Genomic DNA, 23,095 nt, shown 5'->3' with positions numbered 1-23,095 from the left:
GGTTGCAAATTTTGGCTTGTTTTTCGGCTAATTTGGGTTGCCGGTTTGCCCTGTTTTGGTGATGTGTGGGCTGCGGTTTGGCCTGACTTTGGGTGTTTTCTCTGCTGTGATTGTGAGATCTACATACATACCATGCAATTCTTATATGTTTACATATCTATTACATTTTGGAATGTCGGGACAATGAAAATTTCAAAAGAGGCTTTTTTTTCGTGTCACCGGATGTTGGAAATGGTTTTGAATGTGGTTTTGAGGGCAGATCCATCATTTACTACTTTTCTATTTCAAATGAATCAATCCCTCCTGTCTCTTATCCTATTTTTCTTCTTTTCTTTTCCTGTTTCTTGGTTTGATTTAGGTGCTTATGTCTGAAGCATAAGTGCACATATATAGCCCGATATATATGAATCATCAAGCAAGACAGTAAGTAGGACGGTTTCGGGGTTTAAGAGCAATGATTGTGAGAAATTCTAGCACAATCCTGACTCGGTGACTTTGAGAGAATGAGGGATTGACATTACTGTCTCTCTAACACTTGGAAAAGAGTTACCTCTTGCTTTTACAGACAATTGGAAGTTTTAGTCTAACAATATGACTAACTCACACACACATATGATTAATTAAAAAAAATTCTTTTAAGTGATGACAAATCAGTCAGTCAAATGAATCAGGTTAAGAATTACCATTTTCTGTGAATGTTAGGCAGACAACTTTTGAATCACACATACATGGAGCTGACTGTTTAATTAGAGCCCCAGGTCTTGATTTTGACTCAGGGTCCTGATTCTGAGTCCACCCTAACATGAGTAACGGTTTTCTTCGGAGTTCCCTGCATTTTCGACAATTTTCTTTGAGTTTTCGTGGGTCACACCCTGTTTTTGTTCGAGTCTTTCATGAGATGCATTCTCACTTGTTCTTTTACACATAAATGCATGTTTACCCTGCTAATCAAATCCTCTACTATATTTGTTTACTTCTACTTGGAACGTTAATCCCATTTTTAAGAGCAGCAGACCCGTTATGTACAAAGATTTATTTTATGTTTATAGCATTTTATTGTTCTACTGCACATTCTACTGCTCTTCTTCACTGAACATTTGCTGTTTTTTCTTTGCAGTTGTTTTCCTTTACTGCACCTCCTACTGTTTCATTTATGTGTATTATACCTTTTAGAATAGGAGGATAGTAGTCTAGTTTTATAGGCGGTATCCAGCAGCAGACCACCGACCCAATAATTGTATGTACATTTAAACATTAACTAAACCTGAAACTGCTACGACTTGGAGCTTGGACTTAACACTGTGGGCAGCACGATGAGGATGTAAAAACGAACAACTTCGGGAGAGCAAACATGTCAACAACAAAAAATCTTTCCATAGAATTAAACAACAAGCCATAAAATTTTGAGTTGGTATGTCTAACGTGATATAAAACCTCATCTTATATTTAAGGTTTTTGCACAGCCAGGTTGTGTAACTTAAGCTCTAAACTCATTTTAGATTCCGAAATCGTCGTCTGATGCGACATAAACTCTCCTATCTTCAGGCGATTTGTATGATTGCATCATGCAAATGTAAGTTTTAAATAATAAAACTAACAGGTTGAAACATTAAATAACATTTTCTCAAAATTGAAGCCAAACAATAGAATAATTTAGGAAGTTACCGAGGTTCCCCTCAAGATCTGTGAGATCCCCTACTTTTCTTTCCTTTGATTCCAGAAATAAATGTTCCCGTTTGGTCCCATTCCCCACTTGACTTTTCTATGTCTAATCTTAGAAACTTTAAACTTTGAATTGATGAAAATAGTTACCTCTGATCATCATTGAAAGCTCTCTTAAGTGAATTCAGTCATTTGAGAGGTAATTACCTAGAAGGCCTTCCCTCAACAGGGAGCTTTAAGTCTATGTAATATAAACATTATCTAATCTTCCATATTATATAGGGAAACCTGTCAGCTTATATAAAAAAAATGGTTCGCAGACCAGACGGATGTTATAAATTCTGTAGTTTATTTAATCTAGTCTCACTATCAAGTAATATGCATTTTCCTCGAGATAGGAGTGTTACTTGTGCTGTTGTGCTCGATTACTTTAACTATAAAATGAATGAGATCTATCCAGTCTCATTTTTCAAAAATAGCTCAAGGGTTAATTTATTAAAACGGAAAAGATACAGAAAGGTTGTACGAGAAAGTTTAAAAGAAGACTCAACTCACACAATACAACACACACAAAATTCAAATAAAGCAAAAACACATAAAGATAAAAAATCAAAAAGCCACCAAAGGCCGCAGAAGTGCTAGGGACGTCCCACTTTAGTCTTCCTTCTGCCTCTAGTTCTCAGAATTGGGTCTGCTAACAAATTAGTAAGGTGAGTGTCATTGCCCAAAATAACCAAAATATTATCCATCAGATTCCTGAGCTCAAGTAGGTCTCCATTCTTCTTCTTCCTCCTCGATATGTAGACCTGTCATTCCTCATCTGGTGATTGACTCATTTGATCAATAGATTATTCCAAAGTTGGTTGGACAGGTGTAGATTGTTGCACAACATGATCTCCATGAACCTGAGTGATAGATACAGCTTGCTCGACCTGATGAGGCGGTAGTGAAACAGTAGAAGTATTGCAACCTGTAATAACAGTGATAAGTTCTAAGGCAAGTGGGGTCTGAAGAATCTCCCTCAAACCCATGATAGGAGGTTCCAGAGACGGCTGAGTGGTTGTAATATTGTCTGCAGGTTTTAATATTGTCTGCAAGAATAGTGACGTCTTCGGGGGCATTCTTTTGATAATCAATATTGTCAATAACTTAGATTTGATCAGGAGGAGATGAAACACTGTCTCTGGCAGAGCTCTGTGTTTTTTTGGTCTGAGGTGTGTATGTAGATGGTGGCATTGAGAACTGGAGTTGTCGAGCATACAACAGTTTGAACAATACGAAGAAAAATGCTCAATCACTACCTTTTGCCAATATCCATGATGTTGTGTGTCCAGCCAAATTTCCTCACAAGCAGATGAAGTGACGTCTCTTTCAACAAGTACTCTGGCTTCTAATGGACGGGAAAGATTAAAAGTAGGAATGTCCATTATGAGTGGCTTACCATAAGCTGAGGCAATAGCGTACAAAATTTTTTGAGTAAAATAATGAAATTTCAGACCAGAGAGGCGAATCCAAACCAGAATGATCAAAAGTTCTGTAAATCCACAGACCATTTCAGAATTTTCATTGCTCTGTTATCAATCTAGATTATCCTTCTATCAAATAAACGCGTGTAATCCTCTTCAATATTAATTTGTATGAGAATGTGTCTTCCACCTAACAGTCCAATTTTCCACTCTACAACTAGGTATATAAACACAAATTCTTTACGAATCAGCTCCATTTTGGGATGATCATACAGGAAATTCCCAATTAAATTAAGTCGACAGGAGGAAGCAAGTTGAATACCTTCAGCTTTTGTAAAAAGGATGGCAGACTTCCCATTTTTCCTTTCAGGTTTCTTGATATCCTCCTCTCCCACTCAAACGAATGATGGAAAGAGCACGATTTTGGTGTACCTGAGGCGGCGTTTACACCCGCAAGAGCAGCAGCATACAATCTGTCTGAAGTCATTCCCAATAGATAGAGGTGTGGCGTTAAGAACAATGAAGAAAGCAATTAAGAGCAAAGTCAGAATCCAGAAAGTCCAAATCAAGAAAATAGGGAGCAGGAGCGGAAACCCAGAAAATACGCCCTATTCTTAACGCCCAAATCGCAGAAGTGGCGCAGAAACAGACGCAGAAGCGGGCGCAGAAGCGGACAACGCCCCTGCGGAATCACGTTCGAGCAGAGCGGCGACGATGAGTGGCGACGAAGGAGCAGACGCAGCCCGCCGAATCCAAAGCGGCATACAGAGGCAGGCGACGCGAGAAGCCGACGAGGAAGGTTAAGCAGAGACGACTGAAGCAGACGCTAGGGTTCGCCGTGAGGCGAAACCCTAGCAGAGCGGAGACGGGTGGTTATATATATATATATTAAATTAAATCAAAATTACATTTTATATTTTTCAAAAGAAGAGAGGAATTTTAACAACCGACAATACACCAACAAGCATAAGATGTTAACAAATCTTTCATCAGTTATAGCACAATTTATCATCTCATGAAGAGCTTAGGTAGTTCCGAAAATCAAATTGAGACAAGAAGAAAATAAACAAGACTTGAGCATTAAGTTGACAAACTTACTTGGAATGTTCCACATACAACCTTCAATGGACGAACCATCAGTGAGGGTAGTTCAAAAATAATTCTTTCATCAGTTTCATCGGATATATACTCGGGAGCAAGTACTGATGCTGGTAGAACCAAAACTTCATCCACAGGAGCCCAAGGTTCTCTATAAACCAGTTCACCATCTAATGAATGGACATCAGTTGATGGCACGGGATGGCTGCCTGTTTTAACGTCTGAAATAAAAGATCGAGGCAGATCTTCATTCTCATTTCCTTCTTCCATTTGCATAGCTTCAGGTTTCACGATGATGGAAGTAAAAAGGTCTGAATACCGTTGAACATATGATTCTTCCATAGATTTATGCTGTATGTCATCTTCATAAAAGGCAGCTCTATGCAAATAAGAAGAATTTTTGTAACAGCTTTTTAGAAATCTTCTCATCCTACAGGAATTTTCTATGGTATCTAACTTCCAAAATGCCTGCACATAAAACAATTAATGTTGGAAAAGCTCATTAATCATCATCTTTATATGGATTGTGTTGCTACATCTGAAATTAAAGGAAAAATAAATAAGAAAGAACATGGTAGCTAAATAGTAATCTAAATTCATCAAAACTGCACTTACTAATTTGGCACTGCCCAATTGATCTCCAAAGTGTCCAAAAAGCTGATTCATTTCAAGTAGACAATAAACAAGTTTTCTCCAAGCTTGAGCTCCAGTGCATACACGACGTCTATCTAACATATCCACTTGTTCAAGTCTCTCCATCTGCACTATATTTAGAAAGTTGAGCATGCTTTGATAAAAAAATAATGCTATGAAACAAACAATCCTGCCAAATTACCTCTATCCGCTGCATGTTTCTTGCTGTAGCAAAACTCGTCACAAGAACTGCCACATATTTATAGCAAAGAGCAGAAAAATCACGGCTAGAAACTGATTTTGAATCAAAAGGTTGGAGGCACTCTATCCAAGCAACACCCATGGCTTCCACAATATTCCACCTCTTTGAACGCTCAAGGTCACTTGCACTCCTCCTCTGAGCTGATGTGGCCATCGCAACAGCACTAAGCCCTCTCCCAGCACCAATCTTTGAATTGCGCTCAAGGTCTCTTGCAGCTGCCAAAGCAGCAGCTTTTGCGGCTGCTTTGTCCTTGGGCATGGGTGGAAGCTTATTGGCTGTCTCAAGAGGCTTTTGGAAACTTGAAAATGCATGCAGTCTAGCCGACTTGCGTTCAAACAAGGATGTTTCACGTCTATATGGTGTGTTTTTAGAAGTTGGGGCCGTTTCGCCACCGGAGGCACCAGCAGCAATCATGGCCAAAGCCATAGCAGCTGGAGGCGATGCAAAAACAGCAGACCAACCTGGGGTTATCATCGCAAATGCAGCCTGTATAGATAAGGGAAATATTGTTAAATTCTGGAGATGCCACAAAACAGAATAGGCTCCCCCTGTTTTGTCTCAAATGACATTCGAATTGAGAGAAATTACAAAAACTTCACCTCTTCTTAATCAGGTTACTTTGAATATCAATTCCCACAAGTTGCATCTATCATTCAGTCCTCAATCTCATCCAGCCCTTTTTAATTCCAAGTGAAATTTCAATGATAGGCTAGAGATTGAGACGTTAATTATAGGTGGATAAACTTTAAATTTCAGAAATGAATATTTAGCATATAATCAAAATTTTAGTTTGCACTTCAATTTTTAAATTTTACTGACATTGTTAGATCTTTGATGTCACAATGAAATCAATTGCTCCGTACAGGGAAACTAAATACATTGGACAAGTTACCCGTAAAGTTGTTCTAAAATTTTAGCCCTGCCACATGGAAATAGCAGCGGGGACATCACACTCCCATAAGCGTAGGATAAAAATATCCTTTAAATATCTATAACAACAAAGTCAATGACATACATATTTGAGATTATAGAACTTTAGGGATTCACAAATCAAATTTTAAAGTCCATGGAATTTGGGATAAGCTATCTTGTGGATTTACAAGGAGGTGGGTTTACCCAAGCTTGCTTCTAGTCACATCTAGGCATTGGTTAAAAACAGACTGAAACAATTCAATTATTAAGGCTTGTATGGAATCAATTTGATTTTTCATTTGTTTTTGTTTGTTCTTTTGTTTTTTTAAAAACATATTTGTTTGGTGTGTCTTTTACATGTTTTTATATTTTATTTTTTTTAAAAAAAAAACTTAACTTACTTTTGAAAAGACTCAAAACGATATTTAGGTGTTTTGAGTGTTTTCAAAAACAACAATATCTAAATCAAACATATCAAACATATTTTGTTTCAAATCAAAACTTAAACAAAACAAAATTAAATTAAAAAATAGAAAACAAAAAACAAAAAACAAAAGTACATCCCAATCGGCCCCTTAGTTTTTGGAAGAAGATTATTAACTAGGCTACTCGGATCCAAACATCTAAGAAATGCATCTGATCAACTTTTATCCAGAAGATAATCCCAGATCCAGATCATACAGATGTAAGGCAAAGTAGTTAAGCAATTAGTCCCAGCAATTTAAAAATTAAAAAGCCAAGGAAACATGGGTAGTGTTTGAAACCTTTGTATAGGGCTGAGAAAAAATATTTCTTCTCTTACAAAAAGGCATATATCTATAAATAGGTACCAGCATCTAAATATCTAATGTATCATTGGATATATTGTTAAGTTTTTTGAGTTGAGGTTCAAAAACAAAGGACCAATCTAACAACCATTGGTTAAGACCAACATTTCAAAAACAGAAGATATTTCAAAAAGTTGAGATCCCATGATCCACCAACAATTATTTCCATCCCCAAATATAAGTAATTTACCTTTAAAATAAATGCAATTAACACAACCACAAAATAGGCTTTAAATGATATCACAAATTTTGAAAAAATAAAAAAGTAAATTCCTCAAATCTAAACAGAAGATATTTCAAAAAGTTGAGATCCCATGATCCACCAACAATTATTTCCATCCCCAGATATAAGTAATTTACCTTTAAAATAAATGCAATTAACACAACCACCAAATAGGCTTTAAATGATATCACAAATTTTGAAAAAAAATAGTAAATTCCTTAAATCTACTTTCTTAGAGTCTATGATAAAACTTTAGGATCGCCTCCGTACAAGATATGATCATCTATCTGAATAGTCATTCAAAGAAACCGTTTCATTCAGAATACTAAAACTAATAACAAAACCTGTAGGACAAAATGATCTGCGAATTGAATCAACTTATGCACCTATGTAATGAAAACAAAGAAAGTAAAACAGCAGGTATAATTGTCACCTCAAGAGGCAATGCATCAGCGGACAAGGCATGATTATCAGCTGTGAGAGGATTTTCAATTTCCGATGATGTAAGCTCATGAATACCTGCCAAAATGGGTCGCCACCTCCTTAGAACAGCAACAAAAGGCGGTAAAATTGATTCTACATATTGTTTTCGGATAGGTTTCCTGTCCCTACCAATGGCATGCCATACCTGCATCATCAGAATAGCATAATATAATCCTCTTCGTAATACTTGTTTATGCAAACAAGAAACTGTCACAATTACGAAGCACGTGAAAATAATGATATTTTTTGTGTATAATAAAATTGGAGTCAACCCATAACTCAAAATCACTTGGGTTATATTCCCAAAAGGCTGCCTTATAGTTTGTATGTGTAATCAAAATTTAAGAAAGTAATGGCAAGTCCGTTTATCAGCAGCTAAACGTTGTAAGCAATTAGTATCAAGAAGAAAAGCAAAGTTAACTTCAGATCATTACATTTTATCATTTGCTTTATGAATATCTGGAAAAGAAAAGGGAAAACTATTTTTCACATATCATCATTCTCTCACAACCCTATAGTGTTAATTTTATGAAGCATTTTCTCTATTTGTTTCTTACGAAGGAAACGTGTAAAGTTAGTTCCAGCATACAAGAAATCTTCTTTCAGAACTTCTAATCATATTTTGGACCGACCTACATAATTGCAAGTTCAATTAGGTTACTATTTCTTTGATCAGTCCCTCAAGCATGTTGTGGACTGTGGAGCCTTGGATGCTACTGGGTAAAGGCGTTATTAGTGAAGGTGATAATGTCAACATCATCAACTCACTGAGAAAAATTATGAAAGCCCGCACCCAGCGAACCAGACTACATGACAGCCTATATTTTACTTTTTTCTTTTACTCAGTTTAGACAGGTTACATTTCAGCAAATTCACAAGGAGCTCAACAAAGCAGCACACATTTGTGCCCAACTGGCATTACAGAGTTCTTTTACTTCGATGCACTTTGACTAATCCCATATTCTTTCTTCTGTTCTTAGGGATGATAGACTACATTTGGTACACGCCTAATGTCATATTTTGTCCTTTTTTTATATTTTGACATAGTAATGCAATATCCACACATTCAAGGCAATTTCTATCTAGCTATGTTTTCTACATTTGGTTAATTTCTCAGTTAATATTCTAGAACTACATCCTCAATATATGCTTCTCCAAAACTCTTATGTATTCTCTCACACACTCTTCTAAGTTCGAAAGTATAACCATCTTAGGACCCCCATTTATGTTATATTCAGCTTGCAGTAAATTCATTAACAAACACAAAAGCGTCAAAGTCAAAAGATTTTCTATTTATCACCAGGGAATCCACCAAAAGTAGCTTTTACATAGCATACAACCCAGAATTTCACAAATTTTGTGGTTCGCTATGGTCAACTTGGATCAAAATTCTCTTGTTAAAGCTACCAGGTTTCACTGGTAAACAATATTACTTTAATCTACCAAACCTCAAAATTAATAATGAGAATGACGGCCAATATTCATAGCATGCAAATTTATGTTTTACAGAGTGTGTTATCTGGTTTCGCTCCTAAAACTAGAGGAAGAGACGGGACTAAACTGGCTCGTTCCTAGCTATTTGTTTTCTGCATGTTTTAAATTTTTGGAGTCTACATATATCTTTTGTTGGGGTAGTAATGTACTTGGTATACTATGGGTAAGATGTAAACAACTATAAGCTAATCAAAGCCTATGAATACTCGCACTCCTAAACTATAGTAATATTTTTTTTTGTAAGTCCAAGAGCAAATATATTAATACGGAAAAGATACATAAATGTTGCATGAGAGGGCTTAAAAGAAGCCTAACTCATACAAAACAACACACACAAAACTCAAATAAAACAAAGATACATAAAGAAAAAAAACCAAAAGCCACAAAAGGGCACAAAAGTGTTAGGGACGTCCCACTTTAGTCCTCCTGCCTCTAGTTCGTGGAAGTGAGCCGGCTAACAAATTAGGTGAGTACCATTGCCCGTAGTAACCAAAGTATCATCCATCAGATTTCTGAGCTCAAGTAGATTTTCATTTTTCTTCTTCCTCCTGGATGTATAGACCTGTCAATCCTCATCCGATGATTGACTCATTTGATCAGTAGATTCCAAAGGTGGTCGGACAGTTGTAGGTCGCTGCACATCATGATCCCCATGAGCCTGAGTAATACTAGCATTTTTCTGAACCTGATGAGACAGTAGTGAAACAGTAGAAGTATTTTCACCTATATTATCAGTGATAGGTTCTAAGACAGGCGGGGTCTGGAGAATTTATCTTTCCCCCACGATAGAAGGTTCCAAAGACGGGAAACTATAAGTGAGGACTGAATGGTTGGCATATCGACTGTGGGGAAAGTGACGTCTTCCGGGGTATCTTTCTGATGATCAATAGTGTCAATATATATATATATATATATATAATATGTGCATGATTGACAATGATAGAATCATCCATTGATGATACTAGCGATGAAAAGTTAAGATACATGTGCACCAAAATGAAAAAAAAAAATTAATATTAAAGTACCTTAATTGATACAACTTTTAGAATATGCTCCTGTGACGATTGCATAGATATAGAATGATATAAACATATTATTGATATACTAAAACTCATTGAATAGCATGAAATATCGTAAGTGATCATATTCTTAAACTATCAAATGTTTTATATTGATTTATTAAAAGCTTAACTTGCATACATATTATTTTATTTTTTTGTGTCTTACTATAATTTAAGAGTGTGAGTATTCATTGGATTTGGTTAGGTCACTGTTGTTTTAAACAAATTTTTCGGTTGTAATTAATTAATTAAACGACGAGCTATAGAAGATAAAATGTTTATAGAAAACGCGAATAACCTTTAATGAGATAAATTTAATTGTATTCTTTTAATTTAATTTCTTTAGTGGCACTTCCATTTGTTAAATATTAGTTATAGAAAATGAATATAGACAACTTATTTCACGCTGTCCGACCATCTGTACCCGCATTAGTTAATTCCAAGCCCCGAGTCAGGTATACTAACAAATTTATCAGTGTGTTGAGAAACTTCTTATTGAAATCCATAATTATCATAAGATGGACTAGCGTGGATATGAATCAATTGATAATTAATCTTTATTCTCTTATCCTTCAACCAAGCACCAAATTAAAATATTAGATGCACATTAAGTGTTTTTTCATGCCTCCCCTATGCAGATGCAATATCCACTGGTATTGAAAAACTTTGGAAAACATCACATGACACTAGATTTTTATTTTATTCATGCCTGCTACTTTGCATACTGATTCAGGTTCATTAGATTTACATTCTATTTTCATGATATACTTTATCAAAATAGTCAGGCCAGTTCCCGTGCATTTTGAGTGCCCTATCCCCTTGTTGTCTATTGTTTATAAAACATGTCCAACCTACAGACCTTGTTCTTACAACAAAGCCACGCCTATTTTGTCGAGCTTCTCAATAGAATAGTTCTGAAGTCTCCAGCAAAGAGAGGATAATTTCAGATGCTAGTTTGGATATGTAATGTTAGATAGTTGTAGTTTTGTATATTTTTAGACTATTGTATTTCAATTAAATATTACCACAAGAGCATATGTGACTGTCCCATCTGACCCATACTAACCACCACTCAAACCCGCACACACTTGGTTCTAACAATCTATTTCCATTGGCAACATGAATTGAGCATAAGCTTGTTCTAAAAAAACTGATTCATGAATGGGATGATGCGGGAGCTTTTTCGAGACAGCGGCACTGTAGCAGCTACAATGTCGTGGATGCGGTACTGCAGCCGCTGCAGTAACCTTTTTATTTTCCTCTTTCTTCCTTTCCTTTTCTATGATTCTCCTGTTTTATTTCCTACATATTTTATGTTTGCCTTTTCTATTTCTTTACGTTTCCATGAAATCCCCTATTATAAATTCTTGTCTATTATATTACTTCCTTCTTATTCTATTTCTTAAATGAAAACATTGTCTAATAGAAGTCCTAATCCCTCTTATATATAGGGTTGTTTTTGCTCAGGAAAGGAGATTTGGGATGAATACAAATTTTTGTGTGCTGTCTTCGAGGCATTCTTCCCCTCCGGGAGTTGCATTCGACGACGAGAAGGTGATTCGGCTATAACTCGTCTGAGGTGATGACCGTCTCTAAGGGTTCGGGTGGTACTTCGGCTGTAACTCGACCCAAAAGAGACAAATCTTCTACAACCCTTATTAGAGTATGTGTTGTATCTCTATGTTTGTGTTGTTGTTTTGTTGTTGTTTGCAATTTTGACGAGTTTTGTTGTAATCTTTGAAATTCAACAATAATATTATTATTTATGCTGTGGTTTGAGCTTTTGCCTATACCATATAGTATCAAAACCAGCCAAACCCTAGTCTTATCCAAGGGTTCCTAGATTCACTCTTACCAAAACCACTCCCACCAAATTTTTTCTACTTTAAAAGCTTCGACAAATGAGGTCAAAGCTTCACCAACCTCGAGAGATTGACGCGGGAGCTTTTTCGAGGTCGCGACACTGTATCAGCTACAGTGTCGCGGACTGCTACAGTACAACAACCCAAATTTCCTCCCCTTTCTTTTTTTTTCCCTCTCTCTTCCTTTCCTTTTCTACGATTCTCCTATTTTATTTTCTACCTATTTTATGCTTGCCTTTTCTCCTTTTTTACTTTTCCATAAAATCCCCTATTATAAATCCTTGCCTATTATATTACTTCATTTTCATTATATTTTTTTAATTGAAAGCATTGTCTAATATAAATCTTAATCCATTTTATATATAGGGGTCGTTTTTGCTTAGGAATGGAGATTTGGGATGAGTGCAGATTTCTGAGTGCTGCCTTTAAGGCATTCTTCCCTTCTGAGGGTTGTATCTGACGGCGAGAAGGTGCTATAGTTGTAACTCGTCCAAGGTGATGACCGTCTCCAAGGATTCAGGTGGTCCTCTGGTTGTAGCTTGACCCGAAGAGAAATTTATCTTTCTGCAACTCTTATTGGAGTCTTTGTTATGTCGTTATGTTTATGTTGTTATTTTGTTGTCATTTATTTTCTATTTTGACGAGTCATGTTGTAATGTTTAAAATTCAATAATATTATTATTATTTTTGTTGTGGTTTGGGTTTCCCTCAATATCATTTGGTATCATAATCCTAACCCTAGTCCTACTCTAGAGTTCCCTAGATTCGCCCCCTACCAGAACTATCCCCACCAAAATTTTTCTATCCTAAAAGCTTTGACGAATGAGGTTGAAGCTTTCCCAACCCCGGAAAATTGATGCGAAAGCTTTTTCCGGGTAGTGGCACTGTAGCACCTACAATACCGCGACCTAAATTTCCCTCCACTTTCCTTTTTTGTTTCTCTTTCTCTTCCATTCCTTATTCTATGTTTCTCCAATTTTATTTCCTACCTATTTTATGTCTTTCTTTTCTATTTCTTTACTTTTCCATAATCCCCTATTATATTACTTCCTTTTTTTTATTTCTTAATCCCTCTTATATATAGGGGTTATTTTTACTTAAGAAAGAAGATTTGGGATGAGTGCAGATTTCTGAGTGCTGCCTTTAAGACATTCTTTCCCTCCGGGAACTCTATCAGACGGAGAGAAGGTGCTCCTGTTGTAACTCGTCCAAGATAGTAACTGTCTCCAAAGGTTCGGGTAGTGTTCCGGCTGTAGCTCAACCCCGAAGAAACATTTTATCTTTCTGCAACTTTTGTTGGAGTCTATGTTGTTTCTTTATATTTGTGTTTTGTTTTGTTGTCATTTATTTTTTGTTTTGAAGTGTCCTGTTGTAATTCTTGAAATTCAATAATAATATTAGTATTTATGTTGTGGTTTGGGCTTCCTCCGATATAATGAATCCACAAGGGAACAAAATATGCTCTGCCACACACAAACATGTCCGGAATCACCAACTGACTAGAAGCTTAACATAAAAAGGATTGAGATAAGTATTAACTTTAGATCATACCAGATTTTCATCCAATATATTAATATGTTAAATTTTCTATCACAGAATTAAGGAAAATTAAATGAACAAAATTATCATTAAAGAGTTAAAAGCTAAAAAAGCATTAGTTTTCTCATAAATTTATTGTTTTGGCTTATTCATTTATCAATAATTCAAACCTAAGTAAAGAATTCTAGCATAGAAAAGTTACTTAGACAATAAAAAAGCTTGCACACTAACCTCAGAATACAAAACACAGCATGCGACCAACACCCGTTGTCTCTTGAATTCAGATACTGGCATGTTAAGAAGTGGCCCAAGCACACTGCAAAAGTAGGTTTGTAGAATTGTTAAAGGGAAAACATACTTGCCAACGAAAAGGCTAGATTAGCACCTAATGATCATACTGATGATTAACTTCAACATTACAAACAGTGTTGATCAATCATATCATAGGTCCATGGTTCTTATGCAACGAACATAATTCAAGAAATCTCAACTTAAGATTCGCAATTTAGAGATCAATAATTTAAACAATTATTCAATATATAGAGATGCAATCAGGAATGTTGAACTCAATGCCTATTTCCAAATTCAACTCGATCTAACACAATGAAAATGATAAACAACGAACATAGTATCATGCAAAGACAAGTTTAAGGCATCTCGCTTGCAATAAAAGTGTTCAACTATCGACTGCTTCACAAAACAAGCTATACCAACACATACATCAAAACATGAAAAATGAACCCCCAATTTGCTTAAATTGCAACACAAGAAAAGTTGAAAAAGTTGTACAAGAGGGCAAGATTTGGACTTCAACTATGGTCTCCGAAAATTTGCACTTGGCTCTCCTAAAAAAGGTCATTGTTCCAAATCAAATTTTCATAAGATAAAAAAAATTTTAGATATAGCATCATCACAATGATAGGATCCTCCGTAAAATGAAGTTCCTTATTTCCATTCCCCAATGTCTTATTATTCAGTACACCACCTAATAAAAGCATCGTTGTCCTTAGATTTCCTAACTTAACAATTAACTCAAAAATACTTTTTTTTTTCTCAAAAGATATTCTCCTTACTCAGGTCTTTAAGCTTTTCGAAACAAAATCAAACTCAGTTTGTAAAAAATATATATATTTTTTCCTTATCTCCTGGGCCAGGTCATGACAGGAGATTCAAACTATGGGTGCCCACCCAAAGCAATTTTAACATTCTCAACATGTCAGCCTATTTCAATCTAACAACAAGTGACAGGTGGTTTTTTAAAAAAAAAATCAGAATACATTAACTTTAATTTGTGCAACGACGCATTAATCATAGTTTGTTGTTTTCATTGTGCTCATTTGAACCAATCATGAAGGTCCTTATTCAATAATTCTGACACTCCAAACTGTGAATATGTTTTTTTTTTTGAATAGATTGTCTCTCGTTATGCAACATGGCAGAAAATGTGGAAATCTTGGTTGATTTCAATGTCCCATGCTCATTGGCAAAATCTATTGCGGAATGAATAACAGTTAGTTGAATCCGTTTATACAATGCCTCTCTACTTCAATTTACCTCAGTTTGTGTTATAATACTTCAATGGATGTCCACTATTTTTATCATGTTTGATCGAGTAGTGGCAGTTATATTGAGCTCAACACTACTCTAGTTAACATCATAATGCAACTATAACCTTATTAAATTGATGCAGAAGTCTTTTTAAGATGGCAAGTGAAGAAAATTCTACAAAATGCAGTGCAAAAGAAATTCAGCGCATCTAAAAAAATTGAGGAAGCAAAACGAGAAATTTCTAAGACATAAAGTACATCTCCGATCTCAAAAGGTTGCCAGATCAAAAAACCATAAAGATTACATTTCAGCATTCAAAAATTTATAAATCAGTAAAACTAAACTACAGAATTTGTATTGCTTTATTAAATTTAAGATATTAAGTTAATAGGAAAATTTCCATTTGGTATAATGTTGTTGGAATAAAATCAGAATAATTCTTATTGATACAAAGAGAGGTATATATACCCAATTAGAAAGAAAAAAAAATAAACTCATAATATAATAGAAAAGAAAAAAAATAAAATTGAATATAATAGAAAGAAAAAAATAAACTCATAATATAACAGAAAGGTAAAAAAAAAAAGAAATCAAAGGAAATAATGAAGAATAATCAGAATTAAATAATGGCTATTACTAGCCATTAAAATATTCTAATACTCCCCCTCAAGTTGAAGCATAGATGTCAGCTATGTTCAACTTGAACTTGAAATTATCGAATAGTGGTCGAGGAAGGTTATTTGTGAGGGTATCCACCAGAAGGCCGCTGGATGACACAAAGGAATGCAAATTTTCCCGGACTTGAATTTTTCCTTAATGAAGTGTCAATCAATCTCAGCGTGTTTGGTGCAATCATGTTGTACTGGATTATGAGCAATGCTAGGTTGTCTTGTATCACAAAACAACCATGGGAACAGAGACTGGCATACACAGTTCTCTGAGCATGATGCATAACCAAAGAGCCTCACAAATTACCAGTGACATGGATCGAAATTCTACTTCAGCATTGCTCCGAGCAACCACAGACTAGTTTTTTGCTTTTCAACGTGACAAGGTTTCCAATCGCAAATAAGCGATATCCCGAGTTAAATCGCCGATCATGGGCGAATCTGGACCAATCAACATCTATGAAAACAAAGATATTATGAGGTGTGGCGGGAAAAATACAGGCCTGACCCTGGTGTGCTTTTTAAATAGTAGATAATCTGGTTGACAGCTTGAAGATGATACTTATAGAGGTCCTGCATGAATTAACATACTATCCCAACTTCATGGCGTTAAAGCTTGGAGAAAGGGCCATGTAAACCTCTTGTAAGATCACCATTCATAAATGCATTTTTAACATCAAGCTAGAATATGAGTCAATCCAAATTCACTGCAAGAGATAAGAGATCCCGAATGGTGTTTAATTTAGCCACTGAAGCAAATGCCTCCTCGTAGTCAACTCCATAAGTCTGTGAGTACCCTTTGGCGACCAACTATGTCTTCTAGCGTTAAAAGGATTCATCTGATTTAAACTTGATGCTAAAAATCCACCAGCATCCCACTGCTTGCTTGCCCTGAGGAAGATTAACAATATCTTAAGTATGGTTTCGCTTAAGGGCATTCATCTCCTCCATGACAACAACTTTCCAGGCTGAGTCTGCTAAAGCAGCCTAAATAGTCGATGGAAGTTCATGATTCGTCAAGGCTATAGCAAATGCTCTATAGTTGGCGATAATCTGAGAAAGGTGACGTAGTTTGTCACGGGATTTAGAGAGCATGTTTGATTGTGTATCTTACTAGAGGAACTGGCTTCCTCATTTTGAATCGGAGCAGTGTTGAGGATGTCATCCGGAGGGGATTCTAGGTCCAGGAAGGGGTTAGCGAGCTTCTGAGTAGGTGCATCAGAACGAAGGCGTCGAGTGTAGGCATGGAGAGTGGGAGGGTGTGAAGGTGGAATCAGAGGGACAGCGGGCTATTTGGTGGTAGGAGAGATGAGTGGAATAAAAGGAACCAAAGGTTCCTCGATGGTAGGTGACTTGGGAGAACATCCACAGGAGTAGGGTAAATAACGATATCCAAGAACTCTAGCTCCCCATCACTTGAGACAGAATTGGGAAAATAGAAAACACTTTCAAATAAAGAGACATCGGCAATCACATAGACCTTATTTGTGGTAGGATCAAGACACTGATACCCCTTTTGAGTGGCAAAATATCCTAGAAAAACACATTTTATAGACCTGGGAACAAGTTTACTCCGAGTTAGGGTTGCATCCTGAACAAAGGTATTGCACCCAAAAAGTTTGGGGTCTAAAGTGGAGAGACCCAATTGTTAGAAAAGAATGATCTCAAGAGTAACAAAAGGATACATAAGTTGTGAATTCTTAAGAGGACTCTATTTATGAGATACATGGCAATAAAAATAACATCATTCCAAAAACGTTTTGGGACATTGGAGTGAAACATAATGGAACGAGTGACGTTGAGGAGGTGTCATTTTTTCTCTCGGCTATTCCATTTTTTTTAGGAATGTCGAGCAAGAGCTATTATAGAGGATGGTCTTACATACCAAGAATTCTTCTAAGATAGAGTTCAAAAATTCATGACTGTTGTCAGTCCGAACAACTTGAATAAGAGTTTTGAATTGGGTCAAAATGAAAGTGTGAAATTTTTTTAAAGTGACAGCAGCTTCAAATTTTTCTTTTAAAATATAGACCCATATCATCCAAGTGTGGTCATCAATCAAAATAAGAAATCGTCGTTTATTGGTGTAGCTAGGGGTGCGAGAGCGCCCCCATAAGTCACTGTGAAGAATAGAGAAATGAGCGGCAGGTGTGCAATTGTGGGGTGGATAAGGGATACGATGATATTTAGCTATCTAACGAGTTTCGCATTTGAAATTAGAAGGATTTTATTACTAAAAATCAACTAATGCAATTGTTTTAGATACTGCAAACTAGGATGACCCAAACGATGATGTAACAACATAATAGGACAACCAGTGGACTGAGATAAACTACAACTACTGGGTGGAGTGTCTTGATTCTCCATATTTTTCTCTTGAAATAAGAATAGTTTGCCAACCCGCTTAGTAGTTTTAATCATCCTCCGCGAACAACAATCCTGAAAGACATAGACATCAGAGGAGAAATGAGCAAAGCAATCAATGTCATACGTTAACTTACTGACACAAAAAATTACATTTCAGTAGAGGTACATGTAACACAGATTCCAGAGTTAGACCTGTTATTAAAATAACATACCCTTTACCAGCAATAGAGCTTTGAGACCCGTCAACAATTTTAACAATATCTTTCCCTGAACAATGATAGCATGTTGAGAAGGCTTGAGAGCTTCCAGTCAAGTGATCTGTGGCTTGAATCAATGATTTATGGACAAGAAGGGGTAAAATAAGTGAATGTCATAGGATTGGTAACTTGACGAACGCGAGAGTTGACGGGCCGATGGAGAGCAGGTTGGATCCAAGCATCTTGATAAGTTGCTCCATTTGACTCTCAAGAAAATTGGAATATTTTGAATTGTTCTGGGTAGAGCTCGGTTGTACCGTGTTGGATTTAAATGTGGTGAGACCCTTGGCAGCGGAAGATTTGGTTGAAGTTTTGGATGTTGGTTTCTCGTGGAGCTTCCAACACTTCTCACTAATATGATTGGGCTTGTGGCAATAATCACACGTGAGATGACCAACCAAGGTTTGAGAAATATTAGATACCAAGACGGATGCTTCGATTGACGCAGTAGAAGCACCAATCATGATAAATCTTCGACTCTCTTCGCGATGAATCTCAGTGAAAACAACACGAGTAGAATGAAGAGAATTTCGACCAAGGATACTTCTCCGAACTTCGTCAGGATCTTTGTTGAGGTCTGCCAGAAATTAGAATATACAACCATTTTCTACAATTTTATGAAAGAAAGATAAGTCAGCAGAAGCTTCTCAAGTGAAGTCATAATATATGTCACATTTCATCCATAATGCAACCAGATCATTATAGTACTGGGTCATGGTCCTGGATCTTTATTTTGCTTCACGAATTTTCTTGGACACCTCATAGAGTTAGCTGAAATTCCCTACATCTGAGTAGGTGTCAGAAGCTGTCATCCAGAGAGCACTAGCAGAAGGAACATAGATGATCGGCTAATCGAAGTCTCCATAGATTTGATCAATCATGACACGACCATGGAATTCTCCACTTCTCAAGCTCCATACGTCGGGTCAGTCTTTGGAGGTTCACATATCATACCAGTGAGATGATTGTATTTCCCACATTCCTTGATAAAAAAAGACGTTGATTGGGACCATTGAAAAAAGTTACTGTCATAGTATATGGGTTCTGATCAAGAAATTTATATTGTTTTTCTATCCGTCGGTGGACTCAAGAACATCTTTTGATAATCGCTAAGTGTTGTAAGTGTTGTAGGAGTTCGTCGTGACTCCGATTGAGCCAAATGAAATGTTAGATTGTCGAGACATCATAAAGTTCCGACTGCTTGCCTCTGGAAGGGTTCTCGTTGGATCTAGCTGGCTGGAAGGTGCCCTAGGTGGCTAGAACAGAGGTTCTGGATGGAATATCCAGAAACAGAGGTTCTGAAGTAGATGGGTCCTCAATGCTGGGAATTGCGGCAAAATTGAAGCTGGAATTCCCTACATCGGCAGTCTCTATAGCAGTGCAGGAACCTACAACATCCAACTCCAGTGTGGGATGTGGGCAGCAACGTGCGACAGATAGTAACCAGGATACGAGATCCAGAATTCCCTAAATCGACAGTCTACTGTAGCAGTGCGGGATGTGGGATCCAAAAACAGAGCGGAAGCAGGAAGCAACTTGCGGAAGATAAAGACCAGAAGGCAAAAGCAGTGCAAGATGCAAGCAGTACGAGATGCGGAAGCCTGAACCAATGCGGCAACCTGCGGCCAACCTGAAACCTGGACAGGGTGCAAAAGTTCAGGCAACTGGAATCAGACTAGCAGGCTGCAAATAAAGACCGGCAGCTAGGTTAGGGCCATAGCTCTAATACCATGTTGGAATAGAACCATGATAGTTCTTATTGATACAAAGAAGGGTATGTATACTCATTAAAGATTCAACTAGAAAGGAAAATAATCACCTCATGATATAATTGAAAGGAAAAGAAAAAAACCTGAACATAATAGAAAAATGAATGAAATCAAAGGAAATAATGCAGAATAATCAGAATTAAATAATGGTTGTTACTAGTTATTAAAATATTCTAATATGTTTGAATAAGAATTATAGGATCAACAGAACCGAAATGTTAAAAAGTTGATACCTCCAAAGTAGAGCTGACCGTGGCTTTCTCATTGACAACCGATCACCTTGGTCTAAGGAATTTGCATACCCAGCTTGATAACTTAACCCCTCTAATATGGAATCATTTATGTTTGTGGTTTTAACAAAGCTGTCACTCTCTCCAACATCTTCCTCCCTCATTGAAAGAAGTATCATCCGAAGCATGCAAAGAAAAGGCTGATCACTGTCCAGCAAGTGGTAAAGGGCAGCCATTCCACCCATACCGGTGCCAGAACCACCACCAATACCAAGTCCTCTACCAATTCCACTTTCATCCAATAGAAGCGCCTGAAGCATGACTATAGATTTATTAACTAGTGGAAGTTCTATCCAGTTTCCACTGGAGTCCCTTTCAATAGCCGATTTCCAGGAGTCCCATCCACTTGCCCCAGCTTCAAATGTTGTTGTACTAGATGGAAGACCAACACCATACCACATTCTGCTTCTTTGTTTCCAACTCTCAGCTAGATCCAAAATACAACTTCCATAAGACACAAAAGCACACCGGACAGACTCAAAAGGCTCAGCTGCAGCTGCTGCAGCAAAGCGCTCCATTACAGCAGCAGAAACCTGTCCATTATCATCTGCCTCTGAAGCTAGCACCTATTTGTCAACGTTAAAATCAGAATGAGTAAAACAGGATAAAAATCATCTAAAGCTTATAAATTTAAGAACTGCACTTCGTAAGATTAGAATTAACATAATGTTAAAAGTTAAACATGGAAGAATTTTCTCATCAAAATAAACGGCAGCAAACTAAACAATCATTGCAATGAATAAGAACTTCATAAACTTGTCAAGCATACTATCAAATACTATGCAGTCAAGTTCCACACAGTTTTACAACTGCTTCAAGGTATAGATACTATAAACATCAATCGAAAGTACAGTTGTACAATGGATGCCTAAAAAATAATATACTTAAAGGTGATACTATTACCCAAGGAGAAAAACGATAGGCAACGAACATTTACACAGTAAAAACCAACCTGAAATGCGTTTCAACAAGTTCAGGCATTCAACACCAAATAAATCACCTTGAAATGAAAAAATCAAGAAATTTACTCTTGCTAGTAGATAAAAGACAATTATCCTACGCAATCAAGTTGTAATATCCCATCAACTAGATGCAGTTACTAGAATAATGATATCTGTCCCAGGATCAAATTTTATAGCAAGAATTAATATTTAAAATTGCACAAATGGGTATTGAGACGTTTTCCGTTCGTAAGGCAAAGCGTAAGTCTTGAGGCAGTCAGAGGCATAAGCCTCCCAGTTAAAAGATTGTGCAAGTCAAAAGAAATGGGTATAAAATAATATATTAACATTATAAGTTCTACATGTAATGAAGAAATAAATTAATATTGATAAAAAATGATAAATTGTATTTATATGAAATAACAAATTACTTGAACAATAAATTTTCATGTAACAACTTATACAAAAAATATATATATAAGGTAAACATGAACTGATCAAATCATCAAACTAACATAAAATATCCAAGTAAGACAAATTAACTTTAGCATAATAAATTTTTCTCACTCATATTGTTCAACCAACATGATAACATCCATAGATTTGAATAAGAACATAATAAATAATTAAAAGTTGGAGCAACAAACAACAACGACCCCAACATGAGTAGCAGTTTGTCATGACCCAACCTGGGGCTTAAAATTAACCAAAACGAAAGTTGGCAGTAGGATGGTGGGAATTATAGTTTTTCATATTTATTTACAATTTAACAAATAAAAGAGTCACTAATCAAATTAAATTAAAACATTAAAAATAACTTTACTTCGTTATTGGTAGTCTGCATTTTTTATAAAGATTTACTTGTCTATCATTCATCTTTTAATCAATTAAATTAACATGAAAAGTTAGTTTAAAAGTAACAGTAAGCTAAATAAGTCAGTGAAATCTCATACCCATAAATTACAGTAATGTAAGGGAAAAGAAAAATAATATGCATGACAATTAATTTTTTTAATAAATTAATGTAAACATTTAACATGTTATTCAACGAATCTTATAATATCAACAGCATGTCAATATTATTTTATAAATGTACAATCGCCACAAATACACCGTCTAAAAATTTATACAAATTAAAGTACTTCAATATCAATATCATTTTCTATATACGTGCACGGGTACTTAGTTTTCCCTCACTAATACCATAAAAGGGTGACTTCATCATAGTCAATCATGCACATACAAACAGTCAACATAAACATATCATTCATGTGTTTATCGCATTTGATTCAACATACTATATGAAGCATACACCAATGCATGATAGTAAGTAGCTATAAACATTCATAACAATAAGACCGATAAAAAAAATAATATCTCAATCAGACTAAAGCATGTGCAAATGTCATTAACTACAAAATAGTTGAGAAGAAATAAAACATTGCTATAGATTAAAAGTACGAGTACTCACATCGATGATTAATTTCTTATTTAATTTGCCTTAATGCAGATTCTTTTAGAAATGAAAGCTTAAAATAAATATGGTATAAATTTTAATTCATTTACTATTTTAATAAACTATTAGCTTTTCATTATTTAAGTATTAAATTTACTTTATACAATCCCGCTTAATTTCTATTATATATATATATATATATATATATAATTTTTTTTTTTTTTGGAAAGAGCCTCGGTGGCTCCCCGTTTCCTTATTTTATTATTAATTAAAACCA

At 35.9% G+C, this 23,095-nt stretch overlaps 1 protein-coding gene across 2 annotated transcripts in view; it reads right to left on the bottom strand.

Annotated features, from left to right (window-relative positions):
• The window catches only part of LOC110023849 (BEACH domain-containing protein C2-like), a 167,368-nt gene that overhangs the window by 58,516 nt on the left and 85,757 nt on the right, over positions 1-23,095 (bottom strand). For both annotated transcript variants that reach the window (XM_020723461.1, XM_020723462.1), the window contains exons 10-15: positions 20,365-20,987; positions 13,754-13,838; positions 7,517-7,711; positions 5,062-5,607; positions 4,842-4,985; positions 4,227-4,694 (exon numbers count right to left, since the gene is read on the bottom strand). In XM_020723461.1, coding sequence (XP_020579120.1) covers positions 4,227-4,694; positions 4,842-4,985; positions 5,062-5,607; positions 7,517-7,711; positions 13,754-13,838; positions 20,365-20,987 — 2,061 coding nt within the window. The remainder of the gene's footprint in view (positions 1-4,226; positions 4,695-4,841; positions 4,986-5,061; positions 5,608-7,516; positions 7,712-13,753; positions 13,839-20,364; positions 20,988-23,095) is intronic.

Source organism: Phalaenopsis equestris, unplaced genomic scaffold (genome assembly GCF_001263595.1).
Source record: "Phalaenopsis equestris unplaced genomic scaffold, ASM126359v1 Scaffold000233, whole genome shotgun sequence".
Classification (NCBI taxonomy): domain Eukaryota; kingdom Viridiplantae; phylum Streptophyta; class Magnoliopsida; order Asparagales; family Orchidaceae; genus Phalaenopsis; species Phalaenopsis equestris.
The sequence above is the reverse complement of the archived record's forward strand: the minus strand, read 5'-3'. Positions and strand labels throughout refer to the sequence as shown.